Raw genomic sequence first — 14,875 nt, 5'->3', positions numbered from 1 at the left:
TTTCATCATTACCTATGAGAAAAAAACAGAACACATAGTATAAAGCATGTACTTAATACATTATTAAATACTATGTCATATCTTTAAGCCTATAAAGGCAAAACACTTAAATTGTCCTGCGTATAACAAAATTAAAATGAAACAACACAAAGAACGAGGTATACACAAACAAAATCGACTTAAATAATAGTACAGTAAGTATTACCACTTTTATAGGTCGCATTGACAAAATTCGTTGGCGCAGAAAAGTGCAACCTAACGCCGACTAAAATCGCATGTTCACCAATGAAATACCGACCTTATTGCTTGACGTTAAGATTTTAAACACAAGAGCAACGCGCATACAAAACAGCGCCTAGGCAACAACCAATAGCGGACGGACGCGCGCTATGATTGGCTGAGATATTTCCGCGCAATTCAAAGATATGATATCTGCGCAGCTACATCGGCGTAACTTATAAAAGTGGTAATATTGTATTCTAATACAAGGTGTAAGCAGAACACTAGCAAAAACTTAGGGTTATTATTATATTACCTTACATTTGGCTTATCTTGTAGTTTTAGTGATTTTGTATTTTTCAAACCCGCAATGTATAGCGTGCAAAACTTGGGTCAATGCCCCACCTACGACGCGGCATTGACTCCCAGTGGCTTATTTATTTAACGTTCGTTGATCTCTTGCGTCAGTCAGATGTTTTATTTGCAACATATTGTGAACTTTTAAAAAGTACAGGAATACTAAGAAAAGTATTCGTTTGCGTTGTTTTTTGTGGTACCTTATCTGTAATCTATACTATAACCTGTCTTCGTTTTTACTAGAGTTCTGGTTACGCCCTGTATGTCACAAACTTTCAATGGCACAATTCAATTCGAGACTGTTAACAGTTTATCCGGCAAGGTTGACAACATTCTTCAGAATGCCGTCCATGTTTCTGAACTTAGTTCCGTTGAGCCCCCGCCCGAAGGGGTAGTTGATGCCGGTCTGGAGGAAGTAATGGCCATCGTCGCCGGGTTTGGATGCGGCGCCCATATAACTGAAAGCAAATGTACAAGTAGGTAACTATGTTCAGCTAACTAATAGGAGATACAGTGCAAAAAGTTCCTTCCAGGGGTCATCGCTGCATTGTGCTGGAGGTCGTGCTATGCTACGTTTACCGTTCCGTAGACCTGACTACATAGTACAAATATGATATTCATGACCATACTTAGAAACATATTCACCATTTGACTGCCATTCTAGCTCTCTAATTTCTTGAACTAAGTTCTTCGCCGTAACACTTGGCAGAGCGGTCGTGGTCATCACGAAGCAACGTCTTCGAGGACAGATGTTATACGCCTCACGAGCATTCGCCACTTCTCCCAGCTGGCTGACACTCGTGCAAGGGACCGCCCACAGCAGACTTTATTTGGTTGGTCCATCGCATGGGTGACCTTCCTCGCCCTCTGGTGTCCTCCATTACCCTGCACGACTGAAAGTTAGGCCTAGGTTAGGTTCTCACCTGATCTTGTCCCACTCGCAATCCCCCTTCCTAAACGCTGGCCAGTCCTTGCAGCGCACGGCGGGGAACGCGTCCGGGTTGAGCACGGACTCGCTGTACAGCTCCCACGCGCGGGAGTGGGAACACGTCTGCAGGATACAGTTGGGCTGCTCCGACCCGCTGTTGGGGTAGTAGTCCTTGTGACCTGAGACAACGGGAGATTGTGAAACCAACGCTGAATTGCAGCAGGTGTTATTTGATGGAAGACTACTATCAACGAACAATTAATTAATATGTCACTAACTATAGGCCTCTGAAAGTTTACGAGTCACTCAGCGGACGATAGAGAGAGCTGTGCTTGAAGATTTTCTTCGTAATCAAATTAGACATGAAGGGATTCGTAGCAAAACCAGAATTACCGACTTAGATCAGCGGGTTACGAAGCTGAAATCGCAATGGGCAAGGCACATGGTTACAAAAACCGATAGTCGTTATGGGGTCCCAAGGTTCTAGAATGGTGTCCTCGCACCAGAAAGCGCAGTTTAAAGACCCCTAGGTGGACAGGCGACATGAAATAAGTCGCAGTAAGGCTGAGATATATAGAGCGCACTTTAACTTTGCTCAGACTTAAGATTGAGTTAAAAAGAGACAGATTTATGTGAGAGATCTGTCTCATTTTAACGATGTCTTACGTCAAAGTCAGAGTGCACTCTATAGACCTCACCCTGAGTCCCTGGATGGCGGTGGCGCAAGACCGCGCTGTGTAGAAGTTCCTACAAGAGGCCTATGTCTAGCAGCATACTTCTCCATCAGCCGCGTGAACTCCGTGCAGGCGAAGATGACTCACCGATAGCATCTTTCAGGCCGTAGACTCCAGCGTCGGTGTGTATAACGTCCACATAGTTGGCGTCCGTGCGCTTGAGCCGGAGCTCTGGGTCCACGTGGCTGAAGCAAGGCCCGGCCGGGTCCAGCGCAGTCATGCGGCCGATCTTCTTCCCCGTCAGCCGAGTGAACTCCTTGCAGGTGAAGCCGCCAATGTGCGATCCGAGGCTGTGTCCCACTATGTGTATCCGGTCTGGGTCTTGACCATCTGAGGGTATAGAGTAAGTAAGTAACGTGGGAACGAAGCCATCTAAATTTCAACCCTAAAAACGAGGAGTTCATCGCAGAGAAAGAGACTCACGCTGAACCATGGCCGCCAGCACAGCGCCCATCTTCTCTCCGATGTTGCGCACGTAGGTCGCCGCGCGGATGTACAGCCAGCGGATCAGCGAGCTGGCGTCCAGCGCTAGCACGCTCATGCGATCTGGGGAGAGCAATCAACAACAACATTACATGAAGTCTGCCTCTTCACAAACGTGATCACAGTCGAAGACGAAAGGTGACTAACACTTTTATTATTTTGCTTTTATTGTATTATTTTTTACTGTGTTTGTTAAATAAGTTTTTCTTAATGTGTTTCTACTCTAAGGGCGGATTTCACCATTCGCTACAGAAACCTAGTTTAATAAAACTAAGTTTAGCTTAACTGAGTTTAAACAAACAATTTGAACTCAGTTTAAGTCAAACCGATTTCACCAGCTCTATACTAATCGCGTTTAGTAAAACTAAGTTTTAGTTGCAAGAACAAAGCGCATTGTCATTGTGCTATACCTGCTCTTTGTTCTTTTTCTTTTCTGGTCGGTGTTGTATGGTGTTTGTCATTGTGTTTCTTTTTAAAGTTTTTATTATTTAAGTATTTGAAATTGATATCAATATAAGTTTTTTTGTTATAGTATTTTGTTTTATTAATTTTGTCGTTATTTTGTATTGTTAGTTGTTGTTGTTTTTACTTTGCTACTAATTATGTCAAAAAGAAAAAGAGACGCCACTTTTGCCGCCAGCGAAAAATTGGCTCTTGCTGAAGTCGTCGAAAGACACTTCAACATTGTCGAAAATAAAAAAACCAACGCGGCTTCATTGGCTGAAAAGCGTGAAGAGTCGAAGTACTTCTTCTCTTGCCATCCATCTTGGACGACGAACAACATATTACATCAGCATCACTATCATCAAAAGCTAATGTCAATGCTCTTTTCATATTGATAATCAGCAAAGATTAGTTTACATTAGTATGAAAATATACACTTGAAAGCTCTCTAAACTCGGTTTAACTGAGCTAAACGTCGAAAATTGGTGGTTTAGAATTTAAACCGAGTTTAGCTTTAACTGCGTTTAATTGACGTCGGTGAAATGCAAACTATGGCCTTAAACTCAGTTATGTGCGTAAACTGAGTTTAGCGTGAACTAATCGCGTTTAGTTTTGTCGGTGAAATTGGCCCTAAGAATGACTATTTTATTCTTATGGTTATTGTAATAAAATACCAACGAGAATTATAATAAAAAAAATACGAGTAGGTAGATCTCAAATTCTCCTGCGGGTGTAACCTGCACGCGGGCTTTGATGTCGTGGCGGCGCGACGGCGCCTTTAAAAAGATGCGACACGTGCGGCACACAGAGGGCGACCGTATCTAAGCGAACAGACTTTACCTATAATTTATCGCCAATCTTAGATCATTGTTACAATAACGTGTAACGATTCAGGGAAATACGTGACATCACAACCCATTGTTATTCTTTTCTCGTGGGTTTGTGCAAGCGCTCTGACTAACTCATTAATATTATCGGTCACTTTGCGGTTTGATATTTCCTGAATTAACATTAGGTATTCGATTAGGTGTCGATATAGAGCGGTGATAGCCTAGTGGTTAAGACGACGCGCGTCGGTGTCCTAGTTGGGAGGTCGCGGGTTCGCACCTCTTACATATCCTCTAAAATGTCACTTGCTTTAACGGTGAAGGATAACATCGTGAGGGAACCTGCATACCTTGTCCATAATGTTTTCAAAGGTGTGTGAATTCTGCCAATTTGCCCTTGACCAGCATGGTGGACTATGGCCAAACACTTCTCAATGTGAGAGTACAGTGTGCCGTAGAGCCGGCGATAGGTTGATGATGATGATGTGAATTGTGACAACCCTCCAACCACCCATGGCCCCACCAACCTCTCGGTTACATGGGCCGAATCGCGGGAGAGCAAGTCACACCCGACAGTCATCGCCGATCTGGTTGGTTTGCTTAGATTTTGGGGTGAGTTCGGCTGGCTAAAGTGATTCGGTGGGGAGCCGCACCAGGGGTATCACGTACAACAGAAGTCTAAGTGCGGAAAAGAAACCCAGAAAACAACAAACAACTCCACCTAGACAGTAAAGTTAGGAAGGTAGTGGGACTCTTATCAGGGCATAGCCCACTAAACAAACACCTTTTAATTATAGGTGTCATCTACAGTCCTGTGTGCAGGGCCTGCGTGGTGGTCGATGAAACCGTGATGCACGTGCTCCTATAGAGTGCACCGGTGTGGCAGAACAACGAGAACGCCATTTGAGATCCTCAACCACACTCCATAAAGTCCTCGGCAACCTGGGTGGTCTACTCGGCTTCTGGAGTGAGCTTGTATGGCTGGAGTGAAGACTTCGGCGGGGAGGGGCAATGCACGCACAACAGATTGAAACGCATAAGTGTGGAAACCGGCCCAGAGTGAATATGAAGATGGAGAAACCCAGGAAGTAAGAAGCAGATGATGTGACTCACCCTGGTCGAGGTAGGCCTGGCTAAGGGTGCTGAAGCTGATCTGGCTGGGGTCGTCGGTGAAGCCGTGAAAGTACAGCACCACGCTTTCGTCCCGGTCGAACTGGCGCGCTTGCCTCAGCGACGCCGGCGCCTGCGTTATGTTCATTATAGTGTTGAAGTCCCTGAAATTCAAAAGAGACAGAGAGCGCTCGTACAATTACTCGCTTACGCAGGCGAAATTGCTCAGCTTACAGCACCGAATCAATCGCCTGTTTATCAGCCTTTTATCGGGTACTAGCTGATACCCGCGACTTCGTTCGCGTGGATGTAGGTTTTTTAAAATTCCCGTGGGAACTCTTTGATTTTCCGGGATAAAAAGTAGCCTATGTGCTAATCCAGGGTATAATCTATCTCCATTCTAAATTTCAGCCCAATCCGTCCAGTAGTTTTTGCGTGAAGGAGTAACAAACATACACACACACACACACACACACACACACACACACACACACACACACACACACACACACACACACACACACACACACACACACACACACACACACACACATACAAACTTTCTCCTTTATAATATTAGTGTGATACCTACTTTGGAGAGTCTGCTCAGAAACTTCACAACATTGTTCCTCCTTCACCGTTCTACCACAGAACAGCGAGAAACCGTCAACGTTGGCATCTATATTATGTGGTCGACAATCGACATTCTATCTACTCATACGAAACGTTTTTGCTCAACGTTTCTGATACGAACTGCTGCTAAGGTGTGGAATGCGCTTCCGGCTTTCATGTTTCCTGCCAAGTATAAATAACTTGAATACCTTCAAGACTAGGCATCTCATAGGCAAGCATGCTTCAACATAGACTTCTTCACTGCTCTGTTTCTCAAGCATGATCATTATCAAGCGCAAGCCTATCCGTCAATAAAGAAAAAGCTTTTTTATAATAATTTCGATCCGTGATAGAAAACGAGAAACTGACTGATGGCGAAAATGAAAACAACTATCCGGCTGAGTTTGTTGTGGGCTCAGAACAGAGCGGGTTTGGAACTCTCTTAACTTTTATAAATATACCTTGATTGGTGGTTATTAAGGGTCACAAAACACTCACCGCGTCTTGTAATGCAGTTCGAGATCGTTCAGATTGGGTTCACTGTCGCCCTGCATTTGCTCGTACGATACTCCGAATATTTTCTGCACATTCTGACCTGTTCGTCAGACCAATTTGTGTTAGAACTACTAATAATGTAGTAAGTACATAGTACTACCACTTTTATAAGTCACATCGGCCAAATTCGTTAGCGTAGAACAGCACGACCTAGCTGCGACTAAAACCGAATGTACACCAATGAAATACAGAGCTCATTATGCTATCTAGCATCTTAGCTCATAATTCGCGCGTCCAAAATATGGCGTGTAGGCAAGAACCAATAGCAGACGGGCGCGCTATGATTGGCTGAAATATTTTCGTGCCATTCAAAAATAAGATTTCTGCGCAGGTTGATCGGCGTAGCTCATAAAGGTAGTACTGGTCAAGTGTGTGCGACACGACGAGCGATAGAGAACTTACACTGGGAGGAGCCGATGTAAGTGATGGTGGTGTCGATGGGCTGTTTGACGGTCTGGATGTCCTTCTGTAGCTCGTGGCCGACCGCCCCCGCCGCGCCCTCTGGACAGTGAAAAAATCTTGTAATTTGTTGTCATCATCATCATCCTGTGGACGCCCACTGTTGGACATAGGCCTTCCTTGAAGAGCGTCACCACACCCGGTCCTCAGCCTTCCTCATCCAGCCACTTCCCGCCAGCCGCTTTATATCGTCGGTCCATCGTACTGAAGGGCGTCTCACACGCTACGCTTGTTTAAACGCAGTCTCTATTCAAGGACTTTCCGGCTCCAATGGCCATCGCCAACTGTCACTTTAGCTTGCTAATAGTTTGGGCTATGTCAGTGACCTTGGTTCTCCTGCAGATCTCCTTATTTCGGATCTTATCCCTCAGGGAAACTCTTAACATAGCCCTCTCCATAGCTCGCTGAGCAACTTTGAATTTATGGACAAGGCCGTTTGTCAGTGTCCACGTTTCAGCACCGTAGGCGAGGACGGGAAGGATACACTGGTTAAAGACTTTTATTTTCAGGCACTTTGTTGTGCGTACAGTAAATTAGAACAGTGCTAGTTGCATTTGTTGATATAAGTACGTATCTGAGACGTGCACGTCGCTAGCTGTGCGTGGTATGTGGAAGTTCCTATAAGAGAGCTAATTCAGAGTGAACTATGTTTATCTGAGATGTCTATCGGTCGACGTCGATACCGATAAAAATAATCTACTAATAAGGTATGCAATTAAATAGATAAATAAAAACAGAACTGAAACTCACTGCCCGCAGAGCCCACAGCGCCAGCCGCTGAGCCGATGGGTTTTCCGACGGCCTTTGCTGTGCCGACTGCACACAACACAAACAACACTGTTATATTCTCAGAGTAGGTATATACCTACTAAAACTCAGATATTCTCCATAACAACAGACGAAAAAAAATTGAACTACACAAACATCCGCTATAATTTAAGCGTGATTGATGAAGTTAAAGTGAATATAAAATAATGTTTTTAGAATAGTTTTTTTTTATTCAAATAAGCTTTTACAGGTAGGTTAAAAGTACTTTTGAATTTTGAAATGCATTTACAACTGGTTCGGAATCCCTTTCGTACCGAGAAGAACCAGCGAGAAATTCGGCGGTTGCTCTTTTCAAAAATATACAATAATAGATGATCAAAAAATAGATAATAAGTATACACAAATAATAAATGAAACAAATCGTAGTAGAAAGGTGAACGAGTTTGAGACATGTACTCACTACTCAGTACTCACCAGACACAGATCCTATTTTCTCGGCCGCGGAGCCGAGGGGTTGGCCGACGGTTTGCAGCCCGCCGCCGATGGACTTCGCCGCTCCAACTGTTTACAACACTAAACTATTTAGACATGGTCATCTTGGGCCATGCTCGAGCCCCTGAACACACTGGGCAGGAATTAATCATGAAATAATATGAGCGCGAGCATAGCGAGCGTGACGATTTTTACAGGTACACGTGAAGATCATGGAAGCATGACATCGTGGGCGAAGCGAAGACAAGTTTTTCCAAGTTCTCAATATTTTTAGGGTTCCGCAACGCAAAAGGAAAAACGGAACCCTTATAGGATCACTTTGTGGTCTGTCTGTCTGCCCATCTGTCGGTCTGTCCGTCTGTCGGGTCTGTCCCTTTGACCTAGAATCATGAAATTTGGCAGGTAGGTCTTCTAGCACAAGTAAAGGAAAAAATCCGAAAATCGTGAATTTGTTGTTACATCACAAAAAAAAATTTAAAATGTGTTCATGAACAACTAAATACATAGTATTTTCAATTTTCAAAGTAAGATAAACCAAGTGGGGTATCATAATATGAATAGAGCTTTACCTGTAGGTACATTCTAAAACAGATACAATTTATTTTTATGCATACTTAATAGTTTTGATTTATCGTGCAAAATGTCGGATACGGAACCCTCGGTGCACGAGTCTGACTCGCACTTGGCCGGTTTCTTTCTACAATGCCTCTGCCTATAACTCACAAGTGTTAGATCCCACAGTCTGCAGGCCCTTGCCGAAGAATGAGCCGAAGTTAGGAGCCCCGTTATCCGTTGACACGGACACCAGGAAGCAGGACAGCAGCAACGTGGAAACTGCCCTCATTTTGTCTGAAAGGATATTTACATTATTAGAATATAGGATATTTTTTATTCAACTAAACTTTTACAAGAAGGTACTTTTGAATTGTCAAATAAGTACATTAAGTACTAAGCTGGTTTCCTACCGAGAAGAAGCAACAAGAATCTCGGGGTTTGCTCTTTTTATAGATTCAACTAGCTGATACCCGCGACTTCGTTCGCGTGGATGTAGGTTTTTTAAAATTCCCGTGGGAACTCTTTGATTTTCCGGGATAAAAAGTAGCCTATGTTCTAATCCAGGATATTATCTATCTCCATTGCAAATTTCAGCCAAATCCGTCCAGTGGTTTTTGCGTGAAGGAGTAACAAACATACACACACACACACACACACACACACACACACACACACACACACATACAAACTTTCGCCTTTATAATATTAGTGTGATTTAAAATATTACGCCATGTATAATAGTCTGCTCCTGAAAAAGCATATACCTAGTCACACGTGACAAAGAACGTGGATTTGACTTGCAGCTCACTCCATGCAATGTGCGGAACTGCAATTACTTTTAGATTATATCTAACAATCTAATAGATTTAAACTCGCTTAAATAAGCGTCTTGGCTTCACGGAAGACCAGCTCTCTGCCTGTGCCACACACAAACATAACAAATGCTGCGTGTAGTCAATTTTAGGGTTTGGTATCCGAAAGGTGCCAACATCATGAAACTATTAACAAGTCTCCCCCGTCCGTCCGTCCGTCTGGCTCGTGAACCGTAATAGGAAATTTCAAAATGGCTGCCACGTGTTATCAAATCTACCTAAGTATTTACTATTTTCTTGTACGATGGAACGGAACACTACTTATAGGACAGCAGTTCTCCTATTTTTGTAATATATAGGTAATTACACAATAAACTTCATTTAAAATAGGCAGGTATTTTAATAATTGTATAATTGTATCTGCATCGACACTTCGCGGAAACCCCGCAGAGGGTCATGTTTACATTATAAGTTACAACAAGGCAAACTACTCTACTCACTCTAATTATAACTTGTAACTATATAATGCTGATATATACCTAATGTATATAATGTATGTGTGCCACTACATATCACACTAATCACACTAATATTATAAAGGAGAAAGTTTGTATGTGTGTGTGTGTGTGTGTGTGTGTGTGTGTGTGTGTGTGTGTGTGTGTATGTTTGTTACTCCTTCACGCAAAAACTACTGGACGGATTGGGCTGAAATTTAGAATGGAGACAGATTATACCCTGGATTAACAAGAAATTATCTGAATGTAACTGGCATGACTGTTTCTATGGTCTCGATATCGACCGAGCAATTGAAATCTTTTATGATATTTTGAACAACATTATTGATACTTATATCCCTACTAAAATAGTTATTGATAATAATATGTATCCAGTTTGGTATTCGCCTGCCCTTAAAAAAATTATAAAAGAAAAACAAAAATTTCATAAAAAATGGAAAATATATAATAATTATGAGGACTATAGTTCCTTTCGTTGCCTCCGTGATAGGCAAAAGAGGGTTGAAGCCGATTGTTACACTAAATATCTAGATCGTGCGGAAAAAATTCTCTCAAAGAATTCTAATTATTTTTGGACATTTGTGGAGTCGAAAAAACTAACTATAGACTTACCCGATAGACTTTACTTGGATGATATTACTACTAGCTGTGGTCAAGAGATAAGTGATCTATTTAATAAGTACTTTCATTCTTCTTTTGAACCAAACTCCTGTTCTATATCCACCGTTTACAATCCGTGCAACTCCACAAATGATACGTGTATCAGCCTATCATCTGTCAGTGTTTCTCTGTCAACTATTAAAAAATATCTAAAATCACTTAATATCAATAAAGGGGCTGGACCGGATGGTATACCGCCCCTTTTTCTAAAAAAATGTTTTTATACTATATCTGTTCCATTGTGTATTTTATTCTCTTTATCTCTGAAAACAGGTACCATGCCCACGTTTTGGAAGCAATCATATGTTGTTCCTATCTTTAAAAATGGCGACAAGCATGATATTAAAAATTACCGTCCTATTTCTAAAATTAGCAGTATTCCTAAATTGTTTGAGCACATTGTTTATGATAAAATTTTCCCAATTTTGCGTCCCTTGATCATTAATCAGCAACACGGATTCATTAACAGAAAGTCAACTGAAACGAATTTATGTGAGTTTATTGATTTTGTTACTTCGGCCATGGATAGCGGCTGTCAGGTTGACGTTGTTTACACAGATTATTCTAAGGCTTTTGATAAAATTTCTCATAATATACTTATTTCCAAACTTAAACATATCGGTGTGCATGGGGATCTCCTTCGCTGGATTGAATCATACTTGTTTAATCGTAGTCAAGCTGTTACAATTAAAGGATATTGCTCGTCGTTCATCCCTGTCCCTTCAGGTGTGCCGCAGGGCTCCCATCTTGGTCCCTTATTTTTTAATATTTACATAAATGACATTATATCCGTTTTCAAACATTCAAATTTCTTACTTTATGCAGATGATAATAAGATTTACAAAGTTATAAGAAATTTAAATGATTGTATTGACTTACAAAAGGACCTAGATTCACTCTGTCGTTATTGCTCCCAAAACTCACTATTTTTGAACATAAAAAAGTGCAATCTTATAACTTTCACAAGAAAACGTAAACCTATCAACTATGATTATAAACTAAAAGATGAAATCTTAACCAGGGTGTCCTCGGTGAAGGATCTTGGCGTTTTATTAGATAAAAAGTTGCTTTTCGATGAACACGTCAGCCACATATCTAGTAGAATAGAATAGAATAGAATAGAATAAAATTTATTCATTGAAACCGACACATAAACATAGTATTACAAATAATGACGCTTATATACAAAACTAAAAATAAAAAATACAAATAAAAAATATAAAACCTAGAATATAAAATTTAAAATATAAAACTTAAAAACTAACTTAACTTAAAGAGTGTATTATGTATGTATTATGTGTCGTGCCAACGAAAGGGCCCGAACTCAGCTTGATGTTGTGGATACACGATGTACCCACAACGCTGGTATTCTGTTCGGGCCCAAACGAGGGAAGCTCTGGTAAATTAACTGTTAATTCAAATTAAAATTAAAATAAAACAAGTGAAAATAAAAATAAAAATTTGTGATCTTTAAGGTTGAAAGCTATTTGTGAATAAAATAAAATAAAATAAAGGTCTTTCAGACTGCCACAAACTAGCTGACTGACTTTTGAATTTTTAGTAAATGGGCACGATATAATTTTTTGAAAGTAAATTTGGAGCCAACGTTACGAAAAGGTGGGGGGATGTCGTTCCAGCATTTCGTGATTAGTAAAGCTTATAGGATGCTGGGATTTGTCCTAAGAATTTCCAAAGAGTTTAAATTGCCGTCTACACTTGTACTACTCTATAACTCGTTTGTTAGGTCTACTCTGGAGTATGCTTCCACGGTATGGAGTCCTCAGTATAAGGTACATAAAGAAAATATTGAAAAAGTCCACAATCGGTTTCTAAAACGACTTTCATATTACATATCTCAAAATAGTAACAGTAATGACATTCCCCCTTTGCCAGTTTCACCCGATGGCAGACGTATTCAAAGAGATCAAACCCTTTTATATAAGCTCCTGAACAACGGCGTTGACTCTCCATACTTAATCTCTAAAATATCCTTAAGATGTCCACGGATTAACTCTAGGCATCGGAAATTGTTTTGCATAGCACCAAGTAAGACAAAACATGCTACCAACACCTTTATCAGAAGAAGTTGCAACCAGTTCAATCAGCAATTTTCAAAATACGACATTTTTCATCTCTCTCTTCAGAAATATATATCTGCAATTAAGGACATTATATCCAAAACTGACTAGCTTCACTAGTCAGTTTTGTTTCGTTTTTGTTTTTACTTTATTATTTATGTTATCTACCTATTTCTGTTCTTTTTCTATGTACCTTCTTTTCCCGACTATTGTGTGTTTTAATTCTGTGTTAACTTTTCTTTGGAGACTGTTGTGGTGTGTGTGCTTTGTATTTGTTTTGTTTATTGTTTATTGTTAATACTGTGTGTCTCCAAAAAAAAAAAAAATAAAAAAAAAAAAAAAAAAAATTAGCACATAGGCTACTTTTTATCCCGGAAAATCAAAGAGTTCCCACGGGAATTTTAAAAAACCTACATCCACGCGAACGAAGTCGCGGGTATCAGCTAGTATAGATATACTTATAGGTAGGTTGTAAAGAAAGTTTAACTTTTTGGAGACAATAAGTAAACCGGCATGCCTGAGAGTTCTTCTGGCAATCCACACTGGGCCAGCATGGCGAACTATGGCCTAAGCCCTTCTCATTTTGAGAGAGGGGACCTGAATAGTAAACCTGGTGGTTGAGTTAAAAAAAAAGTTGTACAATAAATTTTTCAATTAAACAAAAACTATTAAGTACTTAGTATTGGCAAACTCTAAAAATTGGGTCAAGTGCGAATCGGACTCGCACACGAAGGGTTGCGTACGATCGTACGAGAAATAACACTTTTAATTATTTTTTTTAATTTTCGTGACGATGATTTGAAATTTTTAGTGTTTGTTGTTATTAGCGCCAATAGAAATACACATTCAGTGAAAATTTTCAATCTATACCTATTACGATTCACGAGATGCAGCCCGTTAAGAGACAGACGGACGGACGGACAGTGGAGTCTTAGTAATAGGGTACCGTTGGCACCTTTCGGGTACCAATCCCTAAAATGGACTCCACACATCATTTGTTATGTCTGTGTGTGAAAGCACAGGCAGAGAGCTGGTCTTGGTAATAGGGTGCCGTTGGCACAATACGGGTACGGAATCCTAAAAATGAGATGATTTTATAGTTAATTAATTTATTGGCACTAAGTTAAATAATTAATTTTATCACCTAAGCTTACAATTGGGTTTTCGCCAGGGTTATCGTTTATTTTAATATTTATCGACTCACATTTTGGAGATAACTAATAAGTAAGTGATCCCTCGACCCCCGGACACGACACTAACTGATTCGCGATCCGCAATCCGCATCTCTTTATATTAAGTGCGTTAAGTTTGCGATCATGGTACAGTCGGCGAAACAAGTTTCCTATCTAAGTATCGTTGTCATGATTTTCTCACTAGCAACTTGAGGTATCTAACTTAATATTATTAACTGATGATGCTGGACCGCGTGGATTTAGGTTTGTATAAATCCCGTGGGAACTATTTGCTTTTCCGGGATAAAAAGTTGCCTATGTCAATTTCCGGTACGTAATCTACCTTTGTACCAAATCTCGTGTAAATACCGTGGGAACTCTTTAATTTTCCGGGATAAAAAGTAGTCTATGTCCGTCCCGGGATGTAAGTTGACTCCGTACCAAAGACAGACATACACACTTTCGCATTTATAATAATAAATATGGATGGATATATACCTACTAACCTTTCCCCTATAAAACCAGAAGACAAGTTTTTGAAACCCGCTTAGAATCGAAGGTTCATGCATACAAGGGATAATAGTCACTGTGGCTGGACGACGAGACGGGATATTTTATAGAGCGTACACTTTGACTTATATGTTATGACTATGGCTCATAACATAGAGTTAAGGGGCATGAGACGGGCCTTCCCGCGAAATTCAAATTTAATTTGGTTTTTCGCATTTTTTAAACTAATACGACAACGTAGGCTTATGGCATTTTCAATTGCGACAATGGCAGTATCATCCTCACAGGTTTACATAAAAATCTTTACTTGAAAGGGTCTAGGTTAAGAAATTAACTGTAGTATCGACTAATTCTGACACATTAGTCGATACTAGAGCTAATTTCGCAGGCAGGCCGGTCGCTTCCACCTTAAAAGGAGACAGATTTATGCCTCTGACATAACGCGGATGTAGTTGCGTGCATCAGCTAGTACGCTATAATTTTTGTATACCTAAGTATATACATATAAGTATATAAACCTGAACAAAACCGGGTGGATCAATTGGTATACATTTTATAATCCTAAAGAATCCTATAAAAAGATGT

General features: G+C 40.6%; 1 protein-coding gene across 3 annotated transcripts; it reads right to left on the bottom strand.

Annotated features, from left to right (window-relative positions):
- Positions 1-669: 669 nt before the first annotated feature.
- Positions 670-13,883, bottom strand: LOC123865503 (pancreatic lipase-related protein 2-like). 3 transcript variants are annotated; one of them, XM_045906561.1, is made up of 11 exons: positions 13,753-13,844; positions 8,712-8,837; positions 7,971-8,057; positions 7,479-7,544; positions 6,672-6,770; positions 6,213-6,309; positions 5,106-5,266; positions 2,662-2,784; positions 2,326-2,568; positions 1,500-1,683; positions 670-1,034 (listed from the first exon to the last, which is right to left on the bottom strand). In XM_045906561.1, the coding sequence occupies exons 2-11, from the start codon at positions 8,830-8,832 to the stop codon at positions 887-889; spliced, it is 1,329 nt and encodes a 442-aa protein (XP_045762517.1). In that variant the 5' UTR covers positions 8,833-8,837; positions 13,753-13,844; the 3' UTR covers positions 670-886. The 3 variants fall into 3 exon arrangements, with proteins under 3 accessions (XP_045762517.1, XP_045762516.1, XP_045762518.1); XM_045906560.1 differs by having other exon boundaries at positions 671-1,034; positions 13,813-13,883; XM_045906562.1 differs by lacking the exon at positions 7,479-7,544 and having other exon boundaries at positions 671-1,034; positions 13,813-13,883.
- Positions 13,884-14,875: the final 992 nt, after the last annotated feature.

This window comes from Maniola jurtina, chromosome 5 (genome assembly GCF_905333055.1).
Source record: "Maniola jurtina chromosome 5, ilManJurt1.1, whole genome shotgun sequence".
Taxonomy (NCBI): Eukaryota; Metazoa; Arthropoda; class Insecta; order Lepidoptera; family Nymphalidae; genus Maniola; species Maniola jurtina.
Note: the sequence above shows the minus strand (reverse complement) of the source record. Positions and strands in the feature narration are given on the sequence as shown.

Excerpts from the sequence above, each read along its gene's own strand:
- LOC123865503 (XM_045906560.1), bottom strand. The coding sequence starts at position 8,832 with ATGAGGGCAGTTTCCACGTTGCTGCTGTCCTGCTTCCTGGTGTCCGTG. Across the intron at positions 2,569-2,661 it reads GCTGGCGGCCATGGTTCAGC|ATGGTCAAGACCCAGACCGG; the intron begins GTGAGTCTCTTT and ends CTATACCCTCAG. Across the intron at positions 1,684-2,325 it reads CGGCCTGAAAGATGCTATCG|GTCACAAGGACTACTACCCC; the intron begins GTGAGTCATCTT and ends CCGTTGTCTCAG.